We start from the raw sequence: 19,071 nt of genomic DNA, 5'->3' as shown, positions 1-19,071 counted from the left end.
CTGCTCCCAGCTCTCCTGGCTCCCCGTTCACCTGCCCGAGTCCTTCGGGGCAGGCCTTTGGCTTCTGGGCCCCGAGGCAGCAGTGTGGGGTTGAACCTCCGGAGCAGTTTTGGCAGTGCAGCCTTTCATGGATTCACAGCACAGCATTGTGTTCCACACAGGTCAGAATGCGGCCCCTGCTGCGAAGGCTCATAGACCTACTGATGGATGCAGACGGGGAGGTGGTTGGGATGTCCCTCTCTGTGCTCAGCAAGGTGCTCTGGGCCACAGGCATCCCAACTGCCAGCCCCATCACTCTGCAGCTGGCTGATAGGCTCCGGCCACTCTTTGACAGCGTAAGGCTTTGTGCCCCCCACCACGGGCGCTGGGTGCTGCTGGGAAACTTTGCGCCCTGTGTCTTGTCAGACCTGTGCCCAGGTGGGCCAGGAGCAGCCGGTGCTGAGGTCTTGCCCTCGTCCTTTCCACCAGGACACCAACCATGTGCAACTGCTCTCCATGCACCTCTTCCGAGATGTGATGGAGTTTGTAGTGGAAAAGGGAAAAAAGCCGCTGAAGCAGCACGTGCACCGGAGCCTGATCCCACTGCTTTGCCACTTGCATGATGAGAACCAGCGCGTGGCAGAGGTGAGGATTTCCGACCTGACGGTGTCCCCGTGGCAGGTGGCTCAGCTGCCTCCTGCCCTGGCGCCCCGCGGACTGCAGCCCTCCAGCCTCCCCCTGTCCTTGACTACAGAGCAGCAGCTCTGGGGGGACCTCTGTCCTGCTGCCCTGGCAGCACCAGGTGCCCGAGATGGGGCTTGAGCCACTCCTCTGCCCAGGCACCAAACCCGTTGACAGACGTGTTCCCCAGCTGCTGCATCTTCCCACCAGGGGCCAGGACAGGCCCTGAGCCTTGCCCAGGTGCAGGGGACACAGGTCCTGTGTGTGGGGCAGCGGTGCTATCTCCCAGTCTCTGCTGCTCTGCAGGCCTCTCGGGAAACCCTGCTTCAAGCTATCAAGTTCCTGAAGAACAGGAAGCTCCAGCAGCTGCTGGAGAGGGAGCAGACATGGGTGGTTGGCAAGTGCCTGGTAAGGATGGCCCCAGTGCCCCAGTCCCAGCCTGGAAAAGCCCCCTGCCCCCAGTGCCCAGTGCGTGGGGCTGGCAGCTGTGCCCCTGCCCGCTGCTGCAGCCCATCGCCACCAGCCTGCCCCCCACACACGCTCCCTTCCCTCGGGCGTGTGGCCCTGTGGACCCTTCTCCAGGCTCCTCTCCCTCCTCGAGCCCCGGGTGCTGTCGACGGAGCCCCAGCCCAGCTGGGCTTTGGCAGCAGGGTGGCACCGTGGCTCCCTGGGGAGCACCCAGCCCTCTGCTCCCTCCAAACCCCGGCACCGGCCGGCTGCTGGCTGGGCATCAGGGCTGTCCTGGCAGGAAAGGCAGGGTGCAGGGAGCGCCCGACCTGGGGGCAGAGTCTGCACCAACCCTTCCCTCCATCCCCTTGTGCTCTCTCCAGCTGGCAGAGTACAGCAGCAGAGTGGACGAGTACCTGCAGCAGTGCCTGCTGTACCTGCAGAGCCCACAGGCATCCATGCGAGCGGCGGCCATCATGTTCCTTGGTGAGCCACAACTCCCCCGGGGTCCCTCCCTGCCCCACCGCAGCTTGGCCCCAGCCCCGGCTGCTGCACCAGCAGCAGGAATTGGCCCTGTGGCTGTGGAGCCCCGACTACCCAATGCAGGGCCAGGGCACCCACAGGGCTCCCTGCTGCCCTCTCCCACCCCTGCCCTTGGGCGTCATGCTCTGGGAGGACCCCAGGCTCAGCCCTGCCAAGGGGAGGAGTGCTGCTGGGGCCAGCAGGATTTGTGACGGGCTGCGTGTTCCTAGGGCTTGCCGGGCGGCACGTGGCGCATCAGCAGGTGAAGCTCCAGGTCATCTACGGGGGTGAGTGAGGGCAGCAGGGTGGGTGTCAGTGGGGACTGGCAGGGAGGAGGAAAGACCCTGGGCTGGGAGCTGTGATCTCTGCCCCAGCTGGGGAGAGCTCTGCTCCTTGCACAGATGAGGGGCAGTGTGGGCAGAGCAGAGAGAGCTTTCAGGGGCACGTGGCGTTCGTGGCCAGCACCTTCCGGCTGATCCTGTTGGCCCCTGCTCCCTCCTGGCCATGGGAGGAGCTGGGTGGGGCGGCCCTGGCAGGAGGCGTTCCTGGGGTCCCCGCAGATCCAGGTTCTGACCTCGTCTCTCTTCCTCTCTGTCCCAGCCCTTCGAAGCACGACAAAAGACGTCAGCGACTCCGTCTCAAGCCTGGCAATTCAAACCCTATTCCTGCTAAGAGCCGCAGAGAGAAATCCCCCCTCCAGATTCAGGCTGCCGGTGCTGCAAGAGCGATTCCGCAGGGCGTGGAGGAGGCGGCCTTCTCTCCGGGACGTTGGCTTCCTGTGCTGCTGGAGCTCTGTGCAGAGCTGATCCTGGGAGCTCCGTGTGCTGGGGCCACCTGAGCCTGCGGGGAAGGCTGGGTGGCTCCTGGCCTCTCCCTGCCCAGGGATCAGCTCTTCTCTAAGAGCGCTTTCTTTCACCCCAGCATGGGAATATGAAATCCATGTCATTATACACAGAGGCCCAGGAGCATGAAAGGGAGAGAACAATAAATGGCTTTTAGACCTGCGTAACTTCATACTTTCTAAGGGGAGCTGAACCTAACAGCTGTAGCTGCCAACACTGTGTACAGATGCAGAAACGAACCTCTGGAGGAAGAAAGAAAAAGAACAAAACCAAGCAAGGAAGCGATCGCATTTCTAGGCTGTGCGATCGGCTTTATTTCTGTAGCTTGTCCCAGGTATTACGTGCTTTCCCAGGGCAGGACTTGGCCATCTTCTGGTGGTGGCGAGCAGCACGTGAATGGCTGTGCCGCCAAATCTTGAGCTACTTCTCTTCTGCCCATCTTTTTCCAACCAGTGGGTCTTGCTTTGGTCCCCAGTATCCCCAGGGCATTGGGGAAGAGGAGAAAAAGGGTACTTGTGCTCAGCAACACTTGCCCAGGCATGCAACGTGGTAGGAAAGGTGGCCAGAAAGGCCTTCACCCTTCGGTTCTTCTGCTGAAGCCTTAACGCTTCCAACAAAGCTCATGGGCAGAGCGCCTGAAAAACTTGTCCTTGGAGAGGCCCACAAATATTCTCCCAGCCCTGAACCGCCAGTTGTTTCCTGCCCGTGTGTTGCTGGCTGGATTGTCGAGGGGTCCGAGGTGCCTCTTTAGCCGGCGCCTGTGGAGCTCCTTCAGTGCTGTTCTGCTGTGGGGCAGGTTTTCCGGGCTGGGGGAGACCCTAAGGGGACAGGGCGGTGGGAGGCCCTGAGAGGATGGGCTGGTGAAAGACCTTGAGGGGCCAGGGCGGTGGAGCGCCTTCAGGTGCATCAGGGCAGCTGGAGGCCCTGAGGGGACGGAGTGGCGGCAGGCCATGAAGGGCTGAGGTGCTGGGGAGGTCCTGAGGTGAGAGGGTGACAGGAGGCCCTGAGGGGACACGGTGGCGGGCAGCCATGCGGGGACGGAGTGGTGGGAGGCTATGAGGGGACGGGGTGGTGGGATGACTTCAGGTGCATCAGGGCAGCGGGAGGCCCTGGGGGAATGGGGCGGCAGGAGGCCCAGAGGGGACAGGGGTGGCGGGAGGCCCTGAGGAGGCGGGGGGGTGGGCAGCCCTGAGAGGACGGGGTGGCGGGAGGCCGTAAGGAGCCCCCACGCAGCCACCTCGTTCCTTGCCACCCTGCTTCCGTGGTGCTTCCCTGCGGCGTCTCCCATCCCTGCGGCTGAAGCCCTCAAGGCTAGGCCTCGGCAGGATGGTGGGGATATCCCCCAACGTGCCTGGGCTGGCCTGGCTGGGGGAGAAGGAGGAGAAGGGGCATCCAGAGGGGCACGTCCGCTGGGTGCTGCCGGCGAGGAGCAGTGGGCAGAGGCAAGGCTGGCGGCCAGCCCGGGCCCCAGGGCTTGCCCAGGCCACGGCGCTGTGGCCGGGACCCTGCTCTGGGCCCGCAGAGCTGGCGTGACCATGTGGAGGGTGACGGTCTCCGAGCACGGGGCGGAGGAGGTGCTGCCTTCTTGTACTGGGTTTGTGTGGCGGGGCTTTAGTACCGGGGAGGGGCTGCAGGGGTGGCTCCTGTCAGAAGCTGCTAGAAGCTTCCCTGACTCCGGGTAGGACCCGCCTCTGGCCCAGGCTGAGCCCGCAGCGGGGAGGGGAGTAGGATGTGAGAGAAACCCCTATGCAGACAGCAAGGTTAGTGAAGGAGGAGGGGGAGGAGGCACGCCCGAGGACGCCCCTGCAGTCGTATGTTTGAGTTACGGCCTCGCTGTGGTGATACTGCTCTGGGGAGGCCCCAGAGCACGGGCACCTGGCAGTGTGTCACAGGTGTGACCCACCGTGATATGGGCACCGCCAATTGCATGGCACGTGGCAGCGTGTCACAGGACCCTTTGTGACCCTCCACGGTATAAACGCTGGCAGGGACGCGGCCACCCCACGGTGCCCGGAGGACGCGACGGGACAGGACGGGGCAGAGCGGGGCTGCGGCTGCGCAGCCACCTCGTTCCCTGCTGACCTGCGTCCGCGGCGCTTTTCCGAGGCATCTCCCATCCCTGTGGCAGGAGGCCTCGAGGCCGGGCCTCGGCGGGATGGCAGAGAGACCCCCCAGCGTGCCCAGGCTGGCCTGGGTGGGGTGGGAGGAGGAGGAGAAAGGCACTGAGGATGCCCCAGCGTGGCAGCCTGATGAGGTGGAGGAGGTCCAGCCGCTGCAGGCGGGTGAGTGGCTGAGCTGGGCCACGGGGCCAGTGGCTGCAGCCGGCTTGGCCCCATCCCATCCCCTGTGGACATCCCCAGCGAAAGAGGGGAAGAAGGGATGGGGCCATTCCCCATGGCCGGGCGCCAGCCACGCTCCATCCATTGGGCACCCCCAGCCCCAACCTGCGGGCAGAGAGATGGGGGTCAGAGTCCCCAGCAGCCCCTGTCCCGGGGCTGGCCCTGCCTAGGGAGCGCAGGGCTCGGCTGTGTTCTCCAGCCTCTCCTGCAGCCCCTCAGCTCTGCTTGTGCTCGGTCTTTGCCAGATCCAGGCTGGAACCTGCCAGAAGAGCAGGAACACGCCCAGGCCCTCTTCCACAGCAGGGCACAGGTATCCGCAGCCATCCCCACCTGGGCTGGGCCTGGTCTCACTGCTCAGCCGAGCACCGCCATCGGGGCACTCGATGTGACGTGCCTCTCTCTTCCCTGCCCTTCCTTCTCCTGTAGAAGTTTTGGGAATCCCTCAAGCCCTCTGAGCGTGAAGACGCCACCATCGCGGCCGTCGAGGCCATGGCAGACTCGGACTCCTATAACGCGGAGGCTTGTGCTGCCATGCTGGATGTGCTTGTGGAAAGTGACACCTCCAGACTGCAGCATGTAAGTAGCCTGTCGCCGGGGCTCAAGCCCCCAGAGGAGACAGTGTGCCCCCTGAGGCCGGGTCCGCTGGGCACCCAACAGCCTTTTAGGCCAGCAGAGTGTGGTGGGAAGGGAAGCGCTTCTCGGGGGAAGCTGGGGAACTGGCTCGCTCTGGCAGCACTCCAACTCTCAGCCATGTCTCCTCCAGGTGCCGAGCATCGTGAGGTGCATCTACCGGTGGCTCATGTCCAACACGCATGCGTCTGCTGAGCACAGGCTGGACAACAGCCTTCTGGAGCTGACCCACGTGCACCCCCATGACGTGGCGGTGACCCTCCTGCGCTGTGCCCCATCGTGCGACAGGTACAGGGCCCACCTGCCTTTAGAGCCCATCAGGCTGTAGAGCCTGTCCCAGGTGGGCTGTCAGAGAGACGGAGATTTTCAGGACCTTCCGGCCCCTCCGTTTCCCAGCCCTGGCACGACAGCCCCAGAGCCCGCTGCCGTGCTCCCTCCCTGCCCCTCAAGGCACCGTCGCTCGGCTGCCTGCTGCCCGCAGGGGCAGGCCTGCTGGGTGCTGCTGGCGAGGGGCAGTGGGCAGAGGCGAGGCAAGGCTGGCGGCCAGCCCCAGCCCCCGCGGTTGCCCAGGCCACGGCACTGTGGCCAAGACCCCTCTGACACAGAGCTCTGGGCCTGCAGAGCTGCTGCGACCATGTGGAGGGTGATGGTCTCCAGGAGCAGGACTGCAGAGCAGGTGCTGCGGGAGCTGGTCTGCGTGCTGGAGGACTGGCCGCTGCACAGCACGTGCACCTCCGATGGGGACAGCGCAGATGTCTTTGCCCTGGCTGTGAGTTTCTGGCCCAGGTGTTTGCTTGCCCCAGGGTCTCCCCAGGGTCGCCTCTCCATCCTCCCCCACCGCTGCATCTCCCTGCCTCACACAGTGGGCTGGAAACCTGGGTTAGGGGCAGGTGTAGGGGCAGCCGGGGCGGGTGCTCCCCCTGCGTCTCCTGTGGCCCAGGGCAGCGCCTGAGCCTCACCCTCCCATGCTCGGGCCCTGCCGTGGGGACATCTCGGCACTGAGCGCTGTCTCTGGGTGGTTTGTTTTCTGCAGGCAACCAGGGTGCTGCAGGAGATCCTCCAGCTGCCCGGGTGCCCACAGATGTTGAACGTGCTTTTCCCCCACATCTTCCTGGCTCTGCTTGCCCAAATTTTCTTTGCCACACAGCAGATGCCAGAGGAGGTCGATACCTTCTGGAGGGGATGCCAGCAGGAAGGCTGCCCTCCCACCAACCCCAGCAGGTGCTCCACTCCGGTCCTCCCATCCCTCCCGTGGCCCCGGAGCCAGGGCCTGGGCTCCCAGCGTGACCTGGGCTTTGCTCTGCACACAGATTTGCAATGCTGACTGTGAAAGCACTGCTCTGCCGCCTTGACTATGACGATATGGTGTTTGAAGTCGAACGTAAGCGTGGCTGGGACACGCTCCTCAGCGCTGAGACCTACCATTGTGCAATGGGTCTGCTGGCCAGGTGAGAACCCCCTCGTCCCCGCTCCCCCCGCCATTTCTCCCCTGCACATTCACTGGGGCGCCCCGCACAATCCCCTTGGTCGTGGGTGAGAGGGACTTGTCACCAAGGGATGGCCCAGCAGACTGGAAAAGCCTGGGAGAGGTGGGTGCATACGAGACACCACCTCCCAAAGCACCAGTGTCCCCTCCCGTGGGGCCTGGGCTGGCGGCACAGAGTGGGGGGGGGGTCCGTCTACAGGCAGCCCTGCTGACGGCAGCCCGCCGGGGCAGGGCAGGGGGCACTGAGGGCCAGCGACAGAGCCTGGGGGACATGAGTGGCCTGTGGGCAGGAAAGGGGTCTTCTCCGAAGGGAAGGCTTCAGGGCAGGAAGGGTGTTTTGCCAGTCTCCTCCCCAAAAGGAGCCTGCTGGTGTTGGCCATGCCTTTCTCCTGGTGAGGTGCAGTCGAGAAAGACCAGGCCTCTGTGAGTCAGTCCGGGGAGAGGTTTGCCCGCCCTGCTCGGCGTCAACGGTGCCTTCTTCCCCCTGCCAGACAGGTGTGTGGTATCTCGAGGAGACTGTGTTACAGGATTGCAGACTACCTTGTCAAGCTGCTCAGGAGGAAGCAGCAACTCTGGGAGGTCCCCGCCATGGCGTTCCTTGTCGAGGTGAGCCTGGTGGCAAGTGCTGCCTCGCTGACCCGGCTCTCACCACTACTCTGCCCTTTCATAGCCACAGCTGCGGGGGGAGCCCAGTCACTGGAGCTGGGGCAGAGGGTGGGCTCCGCTACGTGCCCTCGGCCCCTTGCTGCTGGGGTGACACTTGTCCCCACCTGTGTTTCGTGCCTGCCTTGTGCCAGCTCTCGCTCTCCCATCGCGGCTCCTCAAAGTCCGAGGAATCAGAGGCTGCTGAGGGCTGGGAGGCACAGCAGAGCACGTGAGCGACCTGCACCGTGTGCCCCGCGGCACAGGGCAGGGAGCCCAGGGGGTCTGCGCAGCCGCTGCTGCCTTTGGGCTCGGCTGACTGGGACGGTACCCGCGCCCTGTGCTGCTGGCTGGACCCAGCCCTGTGCGGTGGTGGAGTCCTGCTGGCCAGGCACCCCTGTCACTGCTCTGTGTCTTTCAGCTCCTGGTCTACCCTAACGTAAGGCGTTGGGGTGACAACATCCTGCAGCTCGTCCCAACGTACCTGCAGAGCAAGTGCAGAGTGATGCGTCGCCTGGTGCTCAGAGGCCTCCTGGCGCTCTGCAAGACACCCTTGATGGTGAGAAGGGGCAGCCGGCTGAAGCCGTGCTGGCAGCATGGGGCTGGGTAACACAGTAGCTTGGTCTTGGCTGGGCTTCGGGAGCTGTGGCAGCTGCTCCCAGCTCTCCTGGCTCCCCGTTCACCTGCCCGAGTCCTTCGGGGCAGGCCTTTGGCTTCTGGGCCCCGAGGCAGCAGTGTGGGGTTGAACCTCCGGAGCAGTTTTGGCAGTGCAGCCTTTCATGGATTCACAGCACAGCATTGTGTTCCACACAGGTCAGAATGCGGCCCCTGCTGCGAAGGCTCATAGACCTACTGATGGATGCAGACGGGGAGGTGGTTGGGATGTCCCTCTCTGTGCTCAGCAAGGTGCTCTGGGCCACAGGCATCCCAACTGCCAGCCCCATCACTCTGCAGCTGGCTGATAGGCTCCGGCCACTCTTTGACAGCGTAAGGCTTTGTGCCCCCCACCACGGGCGCTGGGTGCTGCTGGGAAACTTTGCGCCCTGTGTCTTGTCAGACCTGTGCCCAGGTGGGCCAGGAGCAGCCGGTGCTGAGGTCTTGCCCTCGTCCTTTCCACCAGGACACCAACCATGTGCAACTGCTCTCCATGCACCTCTTCCGAGATGTGATGGAGTTTGTAGTGGAAAAGGGAAAAAAGCCGCTGAAGCAGCACGTGCACCGGAGCCTGATCCCACTGCTTTGCCACTTGCATGATGAGAACCAGCGCGTGGCAGAGGTGAGGATTTCCGACCTGACGGTGTCCCCGTGGCAGGTGGCTCAGCTGCCTCCTGCCCTGGCGCCCCGCGGACTGCAGCCCTCCAGCCTCCCCCTGTCCTTGACTACAGAGCAGCAGCTCTGGGGGGACCTCTGTCCTGCTGCCCTGGCAGCACCAGGTGCCCGAGATGGGGCTTGAGCCACTCCTCTGCCCAGGCACCAAACCCGTTGACGGACGTGTTCCCCAGCTGCTGCATCTTCCCACCAGGGGCCAGGACAGGCCCTGAGCCTTGCCCAGGTGCAGGGGGGACAGGTCCTGTGTGTGGGGCAGCGGTGCTATCTCCCAGTCTCTGCTGCTCTGCAGGCCTCTCGGGAAACCCTGCTTCAAGCTATCAAGTTCCTGAAGAACAGGAAGCTCCAGCAGCTGCTGGAGAGGGAGCAGACATGGGTGGTTGGCAAGTGCCTGGTAAGGATGGCCCCAGTGCCCCAGTCCCAGCCTGGAAAAGCCCCCTGCCCCCAGTGCCCAGTGCGTGGGGCTGGCAGCTGTGCCCCTGCCCGCTGCTGCAGCCCATCGCCACCAGCCTGCCCCCCACACACGCTCCCTTCCCTCGGGCGTGTGGCCCTGTGGACCCTTCTCCAGGCTCCTCTCCCTCCTCGAGCCCCGGGTGCTGTCGACGGAGCCCCAGCCCAGCTGGGCTTTGGCAGCAGGGTGGCACCGCGGCTCCCTGGGGAGCACCCAGCCCTCTGCTCCCTCCAAACCCCGGCACCGGCCGGCTGCTGGCTGGGCATCAGGGCTGTCCTGGCAGGAAAGGCAGGGTGCAGGGAGCGCCCGACCTGGGGGCAGAGTCTGCACCAACCCTTCCCTCCATCCCCTTGTGCTCTCTCCAGCTGGCAGAGTACAGCAGCAGAGTGGACGAGTACCTGCAGCAGTGCCTGCTGTACCTGCAGAGCCCACAGGCATCCATGCGAGCGGCGGCCATCATGTTCCTTGGTGAGCCACAACTCCCCCGGGGTCCCTCCCTGCCCCACCGCAGCTTGGCCCCAGCCCCGGCTGCTGCACCAGCAGCAGGAATTGGCCCTGTGGCTGTGGAGCCCCGACTACCCAATGCAGGGCCAGGGCACCCACAGGGCTCCCTGCTGCCCTCTCCCACCCCTGCCCTTGGGCGTCATGCTCTGGGAGGACCCCAGGCTCAGCCCTGCCAAGGGGAGGAGTGCTGCTGGGGCCAGCAGGATTTGTGACGGGCTGCGTGTTCCTAGGGCTTGCCGGGCGGCACGTGGCGCATCAGCAGGTGAAGCTCCAGGTCATCTACGGGGGTGAGTGAGGGCAGCAGGGTGGGTGTCAGTGGGGACTGGCAGGGAGGAGGAAAGACCCTGGGCTGGGAGCTGTGATCTCTGCCCCAGCTGGGGAGAGCTCTGCTCCTTGCACAGATGAGGGGCAGTGTGGGCAGAGCAGAGAGAGCTTTCAGGGGCACGTGGCGTTCGTGGCCAGCACCTTCCGGCTGATCCTGTTGGCCCCTGCTCCCTCCTGGCCATGGGAGGAGCTGGGTGGGGCGGCCCTGGCAGGAGGCGTTCCTGGGGTCCCCGCAGATCCAGGTTCTGACCTCGTCTCTCTTCCTCTCTGTCCCAGCCCTTCGAAGCACGACAAAAGACGTCAGCGACTCCGTCTCAAGCCTGGCAATTCAAACCCTATTCCTGCTAAGAGCCGCAGAGAGAAATCCCCCCTCCAGATTCAGGCTGCCGGTGCTGCAAGAGCGATTCCGCAGGGCGTGGAGGAGGCGGCCTTCTCTCCGGGACGTTGGCTTCCTGTGCTGCTGGAGCTCTGTGCAGAGCTGATCCTGGGAGCTCCGTGTGCTGGGGCCACCTGAGCCTGCGGGGAAGGCTGGGTGGCTCCTGGCCTCTCCCTGCCCAGGGATCAGCTCTTCTCTAAGAGCGCTTTCTTTCACCCCGGCATGGGAATATGAAATCCATGTCATTATACACAGAGGCCCAGGAGCATGAAAGGGAGAGAACAATAAATGGCTTTTAGACCTGCGTAACTTCATACTTTCTAAGGGGAGCTGAACCTAACAGCTGTAGCTGCCAACACTGTGTACAGATGCAGAAACGAACCTCTGGAGGAAGAAAGAAAAAGAACAAAACCAAGCAAGGAAGCGATCGCATTTCTAGGCTGTGCGATCGGCTTTATTTCTGTAGCTTGTCCCAGGTATTACGTGCTTTCCCAGGGCAGGACTTGGCCATCTTCTGGTGGTGGCGAGCAGCACGTGAATGGCTGTGCCGCCAAATCTTGAGCTACTTCTCTTCTGCCCATCTTTTTCCAACCAGTGGGTCTTGCTTTGGTCCCCAGTATCCCCAGGGCATTGGGGAAGAGGAGAAAAAGGGTACTTGTGCTCAGCAACACTTGCCCAGGCATGCAACGTGGTAGGAAAGGTGGCCAGAAAGGCCTTCACCCTTCGGTTCTTCTGCTGAAGCCTTAACGCTTCCAACAAAGCTCATGGGCAGAGCGCCTGAAAAACTTGTCCTTGGAGAGGCCCACAAATATTCTCCCAGCCCTGAACCGCCAGTTGTTTCCTGCCCGTGTGTTGCTGGCTGGATTGTCAAGGGGTCCGAGGTGCCTCTTTAGCCGGCGCCTGTGGAGCTCCTTCAGTGCTGTTCTGCTGTGGGGCAGGTTTTCCGGGCTGGGGGAGACCCTAAGGGGACAGGGCGGTGGGAGGCCCTGAGAGGATGGGCTGGTGAAAGACCTTGAGGGGCCAGGGCGGTGGAGCGCCTTCAGGTGCATCAGGGCAGCTGGAGGCCCTGAGGGGACGGAGTGGCGGCAGGCCATGAAGGGCTGAGGTGCTGGGGAGGTCCTGAGGTGACAGGGTGACAGGAGGCCCTGAGGGGACACGGTGGCGGGCAGCCATGCGGGGACGGAGTGGTGGGAGGCTATGAGGGGACGGGGTGGTGGGATGACTTCAGGTGCATCAGGGCAGCGGGAGGCCCTGGGGGAATGGGGCGGCAGGAGGCCCAGAGGGGACAGGGGTGGCGGGAGGCCCTGAGGAGGCGGGGGGGTGGGCAGCCCTGAGAGGACGGGGTGGCGGGAGGCCGTAAGGAGCCCCCACGCAGCCACCTCGTTCCTTGCCACCCTGCTTCCGTGGTGCTTCCCTGCGGCGTCTCCCATCCCTGCGGCTGAAGCCCTCAAGGCTAGGCCTCGGCAGGATGGTGGGGATATCCCCCAACGTGCCTGGGCTGGCCTGGCTGGGGGAGAAGGAGGAGAAGGGGCATCCAGAGGGGCACGTCCGCTGGGTGCTGCCGGCGAGGGGCAGTGGGCAGAGGCAAGGCTGGCGGCCAGCCCGGGCCCCAGGGCTTGCCCAGGCCACGGCGCTGTGGCCGGGACCCTGCTCTGGGCCCGCAGAGCTGGCGTGACCATGTGGAGGGTGACGGTCTCCGAGCACGGGGCGGAGGAGGTGCTGCCTTCTTGTACTGGGTTTGTGTGGCGGGGCTTTAGTACCGGGGAGGGGCTGCAGGGGTGGCTCCTGTCAGAAGCTGCTAGAAGCTTCCCTGACTCCGGGTAGGACCCGCCTCTGGCCCAGGCTGAGCCCGCAGCGGGGAGGGGAGTAGGATGTGAGAGAAACCCCTATGCAGACAGCAAGGTTAGTGAAGGAGGAGGGGGAGGAGGCACGCCCGAGGACGCCCCTGCAGTCGTATGTTTGAGTTACGGCCTCGCTGTGGTGATACTGCTCTGGGGAGGCCCCAGAGCACGGGCACCTGGCAGTGTGTCACAGGTGTGACCCACCGTGATATGGGCACCGCCAATTGCATGGCACGTGGCAGCGTGTCACAGGACCCTTTGTGACCCTCCACGGTATAAACGCTGGCAGGGACGCGGCCACCCCACGGTGCCCGGAGGACGCGACGGGACAGGACGGGGCAGAGCGGGGCTGCGGCTGCGCAGCCACCTCGTTCCCTGCTGACCTGCGTCCGCGGCGCTTTTCCGAGGCATCTCCCATCCCTGTGGCAGGAGGCCTCGAGGCCGGGCCTCGGCGGGATGGCAGAGAGACCCCCCAGCGTGCCCAGGCTGGCCTGGGTGGGGTGGGAGGAGGAGGAGAAAGGCACTGAGGATGCCCCAGCGTGGCAGCCTGATGAGGTGGAGGAGGTCCAGCCGCTGCAGGCGGGTGAGTGGCTGAGCTGGGCCACGGGGCCAGTGGCTGCAGCCGGCTTGGCCCCATCCCATCCCCTGTGGACATCCCCAGCGAAAGAGGGGAAGAAGGGATGGGGCCATTCCCCATGGCCGGGCGCCAGCCACGCTCCATCCATTGGGCACCCCCAGCCCCAACCTGCGGGCAGAGAGATGGGGGTCAGAGTCCCCAGCAGCCCCTGTCCCGGGGCTGGCCCTGCCTAGGGAGCGCAGGGCTCGGCTGTGTTCTCCAGCCTCTCCTGCAGCCCCTCAGCTCTGCTTGTGCTCGGTCTTTGCCAGATCCAGGCTGGAACCTGCCAGAAGAGCAGGAACACGCCCAGGCCCTCTTCCACAGCAGGGCACAGGTATCCGCAGCCATCCCCACCTGGGCTGGGCCTGGTCTCACTGCTCAGCCGAGCACCGCCATCGGGGCACTCGATGTGACGTGCCTCTCTCTTCCCTGCCCTTCCTTCTCCTGTAGAAGTTTTGGGAATCCCTCAAGCCCTCTGAGCGTGAAGACGCCACCATCGCGGCCGTCGAGGCCATGGCAGACTCGGACTCCTATAACGCGGAGGCTTGTGCTGCCATGCTGGATGTGCTTGTGGAAAGTGACACCTCCAGACTGCAGCATGTAAGTAGCCTGTCGCCGGGGCTCAAGCCCCCAGAGGAGACAGTGTGCCCCCTGAGGCCGGGTCCGCTGGGCACCCAACAGCCTTTTAGGCCAGCAGAGTGTGGTGGGAAGGGAAGCGCTTCTCGGGGGAAGCTGGGGAACTGGCTCGCTCTGGCAGCACTCCAACTCTCAGCCATGTCTCCTCCAGGTGCCGAGCATCGTGAGGTGCATCTACCGGTGGCTCATGTCCAACACGCATGCGTCTGCTGAGCACAGGCTGGACAACAGCCTTCTGGAGCTGACCCACGTGCACCCCCATGACGTGGCGGTGACCCTCCTGCGCTGTGCCCCATCGTGCGACAGGTACAGGGCCCACCTGCCTTTAGAGCCCATCAGGCTGTAGAGCCTGTCCCAGGTGGGCTGTCAGAGAGACGGAGATTTTCAGGACCTTCCGGCCCCTCCGTTTCCCAGCCCTGGCACGACAGCCCCAGAGCCCGCTGCCGTGCTCCCTCCCTGCCCCTCAAGGCACCGTCGCTCGGCTGCCTGCTGCCCGCAGGGGCAGGCCTGCTGGGTGCTGCTGGCGAGGGGCAGTGGGCAGAGGCGAGGCAAGGCTGGCGGCCAGCCCCAGCCCCCGCGGTTGCCCAGGCCACGGCACTGTGGCCAAGACCCCTCTGACACAGAGCTCTGGGCCTGCAGAGCTGCTGCGACCATGTGGAGGGTGATGGTCTCCAGGAGCAGGACTGCAGAGCAGGTGCTGCGGGAGCTGGTCTGCGTGCTGGAGGACTGGCCGCTGCACAGCACGTGCACCTCCGATGGGGACAGCGCAGATGTCTTTGCCCTGGCTGTGAGTTTCTGGCCCAGGTGTTTGCTTGCCCCAGGGTCTCCCCAGGGTCGCCTCTCCATCCTCCCCCACCGCTGCATCTCCCTGCCTCACACAGTGGGCTGGAAACCTGGGTTAGGGGCAGGTGTAGGGGCAGCCGGGGCGGGTGCTCCCCCTGCGTCTCCTGTGGCCCAGGGCAGCGCCTGAGCCTCACCCTCCCATGCTCGGGCCCTGCCGTGGGGACATCTCGGCACTGAGCGCTGTCTCTGGGTGGTTTGTTTTCTGCAGGCAACCAGGGTGCTGCAGGAGATCCTCCAGCTGCCCGGGTGCCCACAGATGTTGAACGTGCTTTTCCCCCACATCTTCCTGGCTCTGCTTGCCCAAATTTTCTTTGCCACACAGCAGATGCCAGAGGAGGTCGATACCTTCTGGAGGGGATGCCAGCAGGAAGGCTGCCCTCCCACCAACCCCAGCAGGTGCTCCACTCCGGTCCTCCCATCCCTCCCGTGGCCCCGGAGCCAGGGCCTGGGCTCCCAGCGTGACCTGGGCTTTGCTCTGCACACAGATTTGCAATGCTGACTGTGAAAGCACTGCTCTGCCGCCTTGACTATGACGATATGGTGTTTGAAGTCGAACGTAAGCGTGGCTGGGACACGCTCCTCAGCGCTGAGACCTACCATTGTGCAATGGGTCTGCTGGCCAGGTGAGAACCCCCTCGTCCCCGCTCCCCCCGCCATTTCTCCCCTGCACATTCACTGGGGCGCCCCGCACAATCCCCTTGGTCGTGGGTGAGAGGGACTTGTCACCAAGGGATGGCCCAGCAGACTGGAAAAGCCTGGGAGAGGTGGGTGCATACGAGACACCACCTCCCAAAGCACCAGTGTCCCCTCCCGTGGGGCCTGGGCTGGCGGCACAGAGTGGGGGGGGGGTCCGTCTACAGGCAGCCCTGCTGACGGCAGCCCGCCGGGGCAGGGCAGGGGGCACTGAGGGCCAGCGACAGAGCCTGGGGGACATGAGTGGCCTGTGGGCAGGAAAGGGGTCTTCTCCGAAGGGAAGGCTTCAGGGCAGGAAGGGTGTTTTGCCAGTCTCCTCCCCAAAAGGAGCCTGCTGGTGTTGGCCATGCCTTTCTCCTGGTGAGGTGCAGTCGAGAAAGACCAGGCCTCTGTGAGTCAGTCCGGGGAGAGGTTTGCCCGCCCTGCTCGGCGTCAACGGTGCCTTCTTCCCCCTGCCAGACAGGTGTGTGGTATCTCGAGGAGACTGTGTTACAGGATTGCAGACTACCTTGTCAAGCTGCTCAGGAGGAAGCAGCAACTCTGGGAGGTCCCCGCCATGGCGTTCCTTGTCGAGGTGAGCCTGGTGGCAAGTGCTGCCTCGCTGACCCGGCTCTCACCACTACTCTGCCCTTTCATAGCCACAGCTGCGGGGGGAGCCCAGTCACTGGAGCTGGGGCAGAGGGTGGGCTCCGCTACGTGCCCTCGGCCCCTTGCTGCTGGGGTGACACTTGTCCCCACCTGTGTTTCGTGCCTGCCTTGTGCCAGCTCTCGCTCTCCCATCGCGGCTCCTCAAAGTCCGAGGAATCAGAGGCTGCTGAGGGCTGGGAGGCACAGCAGAGCACGTGAGCGACCTGCACCGTGTGCCCCGCGGCACAGGGCAGGGAGCCCAGGGGGTCTGCGCAGCCGCTGCTGCCTTTGGGCTCGGCTGACTGGGACGGTACCCGCGCCCTGTGCTGCTGGCTGGACCCAGCCCTGTGCGGTGGTGGAGTCCTGCTGGCCAGGCACCCCTGTCACTGCTCTGTGTCTTTCAGCTCCTGGTCTACCCTAACGTAAGGCGTTGGGGTGACAACATCCTGCAGCTCGTCCCAACGTACCTGCAGAGCAAGTGCAGAGTGATGCATCGCCTGGTGCTCAGAGGCCTCCTGGCGCTCTGCAAGACACCCTTGATGGTGAGAAGGGGCAGCCGGCTGAAGCCGTGCTGGCAGCATGGGGCTGGGTAACACAGTAGCTTGGTCTTGGCTGGGCTTCGGGAGCTGTGGCAGCTGCTCCCAGCTCTCCTGGCTCCCCGTTCACCTGCCCGAGTCCTTCGGGGCAGGCCTTTGGCTTCTGGGCCCCGAGGCAGCAGTGTGGGGTTGAACCTCCGGAGCAGTTTTGGCAGTGCAGCCTTTCATGGATTCACAGCACAGCATTGTGTTCCACACAGGTCAGAATGCGGCCCCTGCTGCGAAGGCTCATAGACCTACTGATGGATGCAGACGGGGAGGTGGTTGGGATGTCCCTCTCTGTGCTCAGCAAGGTGCTCTGGGCCACAGGCATCCCAACTGCCAGCCCCATCACTCTGCAGCTGGCTGATAGGCTCCGGCCACTCTTTGACAGCGTAAGGCTTTGTGCCCCCCACCACGGGCGCTGGGTGCTGCTGGGAAACTTTGCGCCCTGTGTCTTGTCAGACCTGTGCCCAGGTGGGCCAGGAGCAGCCGGTGCTGAGGTCTTGCCCTCGTCCTTTCCACCAGGACACCAACCATGTGCAACTGCTCTCCATGCACCTCTTCCGAGATGTGATGGAGTTTGTAGTGGAAAAGGGAAAAAAGCCGCTGAAGCAGCACGTGCACCGGAGCCTGATCCCACTGCTTTGCCACTTGCATGATGAGAACCAGCGCGTGGCAGAGGTGAGGATTTCCGACCTGACGGTGTCCCCGTGGCAGGTGGCTCAGCTGCCTCCTGCCCTGGCGCCCCGCGGACTGCAGCCCTCCAGCCTCCCCCTGTCCTTGACTACAGAGCAGCAGCTCTGGGGGGACCTCTGTCCTGCTGCCCTGGCAGCACCAGGTGCCCGAGATGGGGCTTGAGCCACTCCTCTGCCCAGGCACCAAACCCGTTGACGGACGTGTTCCCCAGCTGCTGCATCTTCCCACCAGGGGCCAGGACAGGCCCTGAGCCTTGCCCAGGTGCAGGGGACACAGGTCCTGTGTGTGGGGCAGCGGTGCTATCTCCCAGTCTCTGCTGCTCTGCAGGCCTCTCGGGAAACCCTGCTTCAAGCTATCAAGTTCCTGAAGAACAGGAAGCTCCAGCAGCTGCTGGAGAGGGAGCAGACATGGGTGGTTGGCAAGTGCCTGGTAAGGATGGCCCCAGTGCCCCAGTCCCAGCCTGGAAAAGCCCCCTGCCCCCAGTGCCCAGTGCGTGGGGCTGGCAGCTGTGCCCCTGCCCGCTGCTGCAGCCCATCGCCACCAGCCTGCCCCCCACACACGCTCCCTTCCCTCGGGCGTGTGGCCCTGTGGACCCTTCTCCAGGCTCCTCTCCCTCCTCGAGCCCCGGGTGCTGTCGACGGAGCCCCAGCCCAGCTGGGCTTTGGCAGCAGGGTGGCACCGCGGCTCCCTGGGGAGCACCCAGCCCTCTGCTCCCTCCAAACCCCGGCACCGGCCGGCTGCTGGCTGGGCATCAGGGCTGTCCTGGCAGGAAAGGCAGGGTGCAGGGAGCGCCCGACCTGGGGGCAGAGTCTGCACCAACCCTTCCCTCCATCCCCTTGTGCTCTCTCCAGCTGGCAGAGTACAGCAGCAGAGTGGACGAGTACCTGCAGCAGTGCCTGCTGTACCTGCAGAGCCCACAGGCATCCATGCGAGCGGCGGCCATCATGTTCCTTGGTGAGCCACAACTCCCCCGGGGTCCCTCCCTGCCCCACCGCAGCTTGGCCCCAGCCCCGGCTGCTGCACCAGCAGCAGGAATTGGCCCTGTGGCTGTGGAGCCCCGACTACCCAATGCAGGGCCAGGGCACCCACAGGGCTCCCTGCTGCCCTCTCCCACCCCTGCCCTTGGGCGTCATGCTCTGGGAGGACCCCAGGCTCAGCCCTGCCAAGGGGAGGAGTGCTGCTGGGGCCAGCAGGATTCGTGACGGGCTGCGTGTTCCTAGGGCTTGCCGGGCGGCACGTGGCGCATCAGCAGGTGAAGCTCCAGGTCATCTACGGGGGTGAGTGAGGGCAGCAGGGTGGGTGTCAGTGGGGACTGGCAGGGAGGAGGAAAGACCCTGGGCTGGGAGCTGTGATCTCTGCCCCAGCTGGGGAGAGCTCTGCTCCTTGCACGGATGAGGGGCAGTGTGGGCAGAGCAGAGAGAGCTTTCAGGGGCACGTGGCGTTCGTGGCCAGCACCTTCTGGCTGATCCTGTTGGCCCCTGCTCCCTCCTGGCCATGGGAGGAGCTGGGTGGGGCGGCCCTGGCAGGAGGCGTTCCTGGGGTCCCCGCAGATCCAGGTTCTGACCTCGTCTCTCTTCCTCTCTGTCCCAGCCCTTCGAAGCACGACAAAAGACGTCAGCGACTCTGTCTCAAGCCTGGCAATTCAAACCCTATTCCTGCTAAGAGCCGCAGAGAGAAATCCCCCCTCCAGATTCAGGCTGCCGGTGCTGCAAGAGCGATTCCGCAGGGCGTGGCGGAGGCGGCCTTCTCTCTGGGACGTTGGCTTCCTGTGCTGCTGGAGCTCTGTGCAGAGCTGATCCTGGGAGCTCCATGTCCTCTTCCCTGAATAAACAGTCCTGCTCCTTCACCTTGTTTGCGTGTCTTTCCTTTGTGGGAACAAAACAGCATAGGAGAAGTCATGCCCTCAAGTAATCAGGACCCTCATGCCCTCAAGTAATCAGGACCCTCACGCCCTCAAGTAATCGGGACCCTCAGGAGAGAGTGACCTGCCAG

At 64.4% G+C, this 19,071-nt stretch overlaps 2 protein-coding genes across 2 annotated transcripts; both read left to right on the top strand.

Annotated features, from left to right (window-relative positions):
* The first annotated feature begins 200 nt into the window (after positions 1-200).
* LOC138685000 (maestro heat-like repeat-containing protein family member 6) lies at positions 201-2,537 on the top strand. The gene is made up of 6 exons (XM_069780524.1): positions 201-335; positions 469-624; positions 967-1,068; positions 1,491-1,593; positions 1,860-1,916; positions 2,230-2,537. The coding sequence occupies exons 1-6, from the start codon at positions 204-206 to the stop codon at positions 2,433-2,435; spliced, it is 756 nt and encodes a 251-aa protein (XP_069636625.1). The 5' UTR covers positions 201-203; the 3' UTR covers positions 2,436-2,537.
* A 5,883-nt stretch (positions 2,538-8,420) lies between these two features.
* On the top strand, positions 8,421-11,360 carry LOC138684999 (maestro heat-like repeat-containing protein family member 6). The gene is made up of 6 exons (XM_069780522.1): positions 8,421-8,555; positions 8,689-8,844; positions 9,187-9,288; positions 9,711-9,813; positions 10,080-10,136; positions 10,450-11,360. Exons 1-6 carry the CDS (start codon positions 8,424-8,426, stop codon positions 10,653-10,655), a joined length of 756 nt encoding a protein of 251 aa, XP_069636623.1. The 5' UTR covers positions 8,421-8,423; the 3' UTR covers positions 10,656-11,360.
* Positions 11,361-19,071: the final 7,711 nt, after the last annotated feature.

This window comes from Haliaeetus albicilla, chromosome 4 (assembly GCF_947461875.1).
Source record: "Haliaeetus albicilla chromosome 4, bHalAlb1.1, whole genome shotgun sequence".
In the NCBI taxonomy this organism is placed as follows: domain Eukaryota; kingdom Metazoa; phylum Chordata; class Aves; order Accipitriformes; family Accipitridae; genus Haliaeetus; species Haliaeetus albicilla.
Note: the sequence above shows the minus strand (reverse complement) of the source record. Positions and strands in the feature narration are given on the sequence as shown.

Bases quoted from the DNA above. Each gene is read 5' to 3' on its own strand.
- LOC138685000 (XM_069780524.1), top strand. From the start codon at position 204: ATGGATGCAGACGGGGAGGTGGTTGGGATGTCCCTCTCTGTGCTCAGC. The intron at 336-468 runs GTAAGGCTTTGT...CCTTTCCACCAG, and splicing joins TCCGGCCACTCTTTGACAGC to GACACCAACCATGTGCAACT. The intron at 1,069-1,490 runs GTAAGGATGGCC...TGCTCTCTCCAG, and splicing joins GGGTGGTTGGCAAGTGCCTG to CTGGCAGAGTACAGCAGCAG.
- LOC138684999 (XM_069780522.1), top strand. From the start codon at position 8,424: ATGGATGCAGACGGGGAGGTGGTTGGGATGTCCCTCTCTGTGCTCAGC. The intron at 8,845-9,186 runs GTGAGGATTTCC...GCTGCTCTGCAG, and splicing joins AGAACCAGCGCGTGGCAGAG to GCCTCTCGGGAAACCCTGCT. The intron at 10,137-10,449 runs GTGAGTGAGGGC...TCTCTGTCCCAG, and splicing joins GCTCCAGGTCATCTACGGGG to CCCTTCGAAGCACGACAAAA.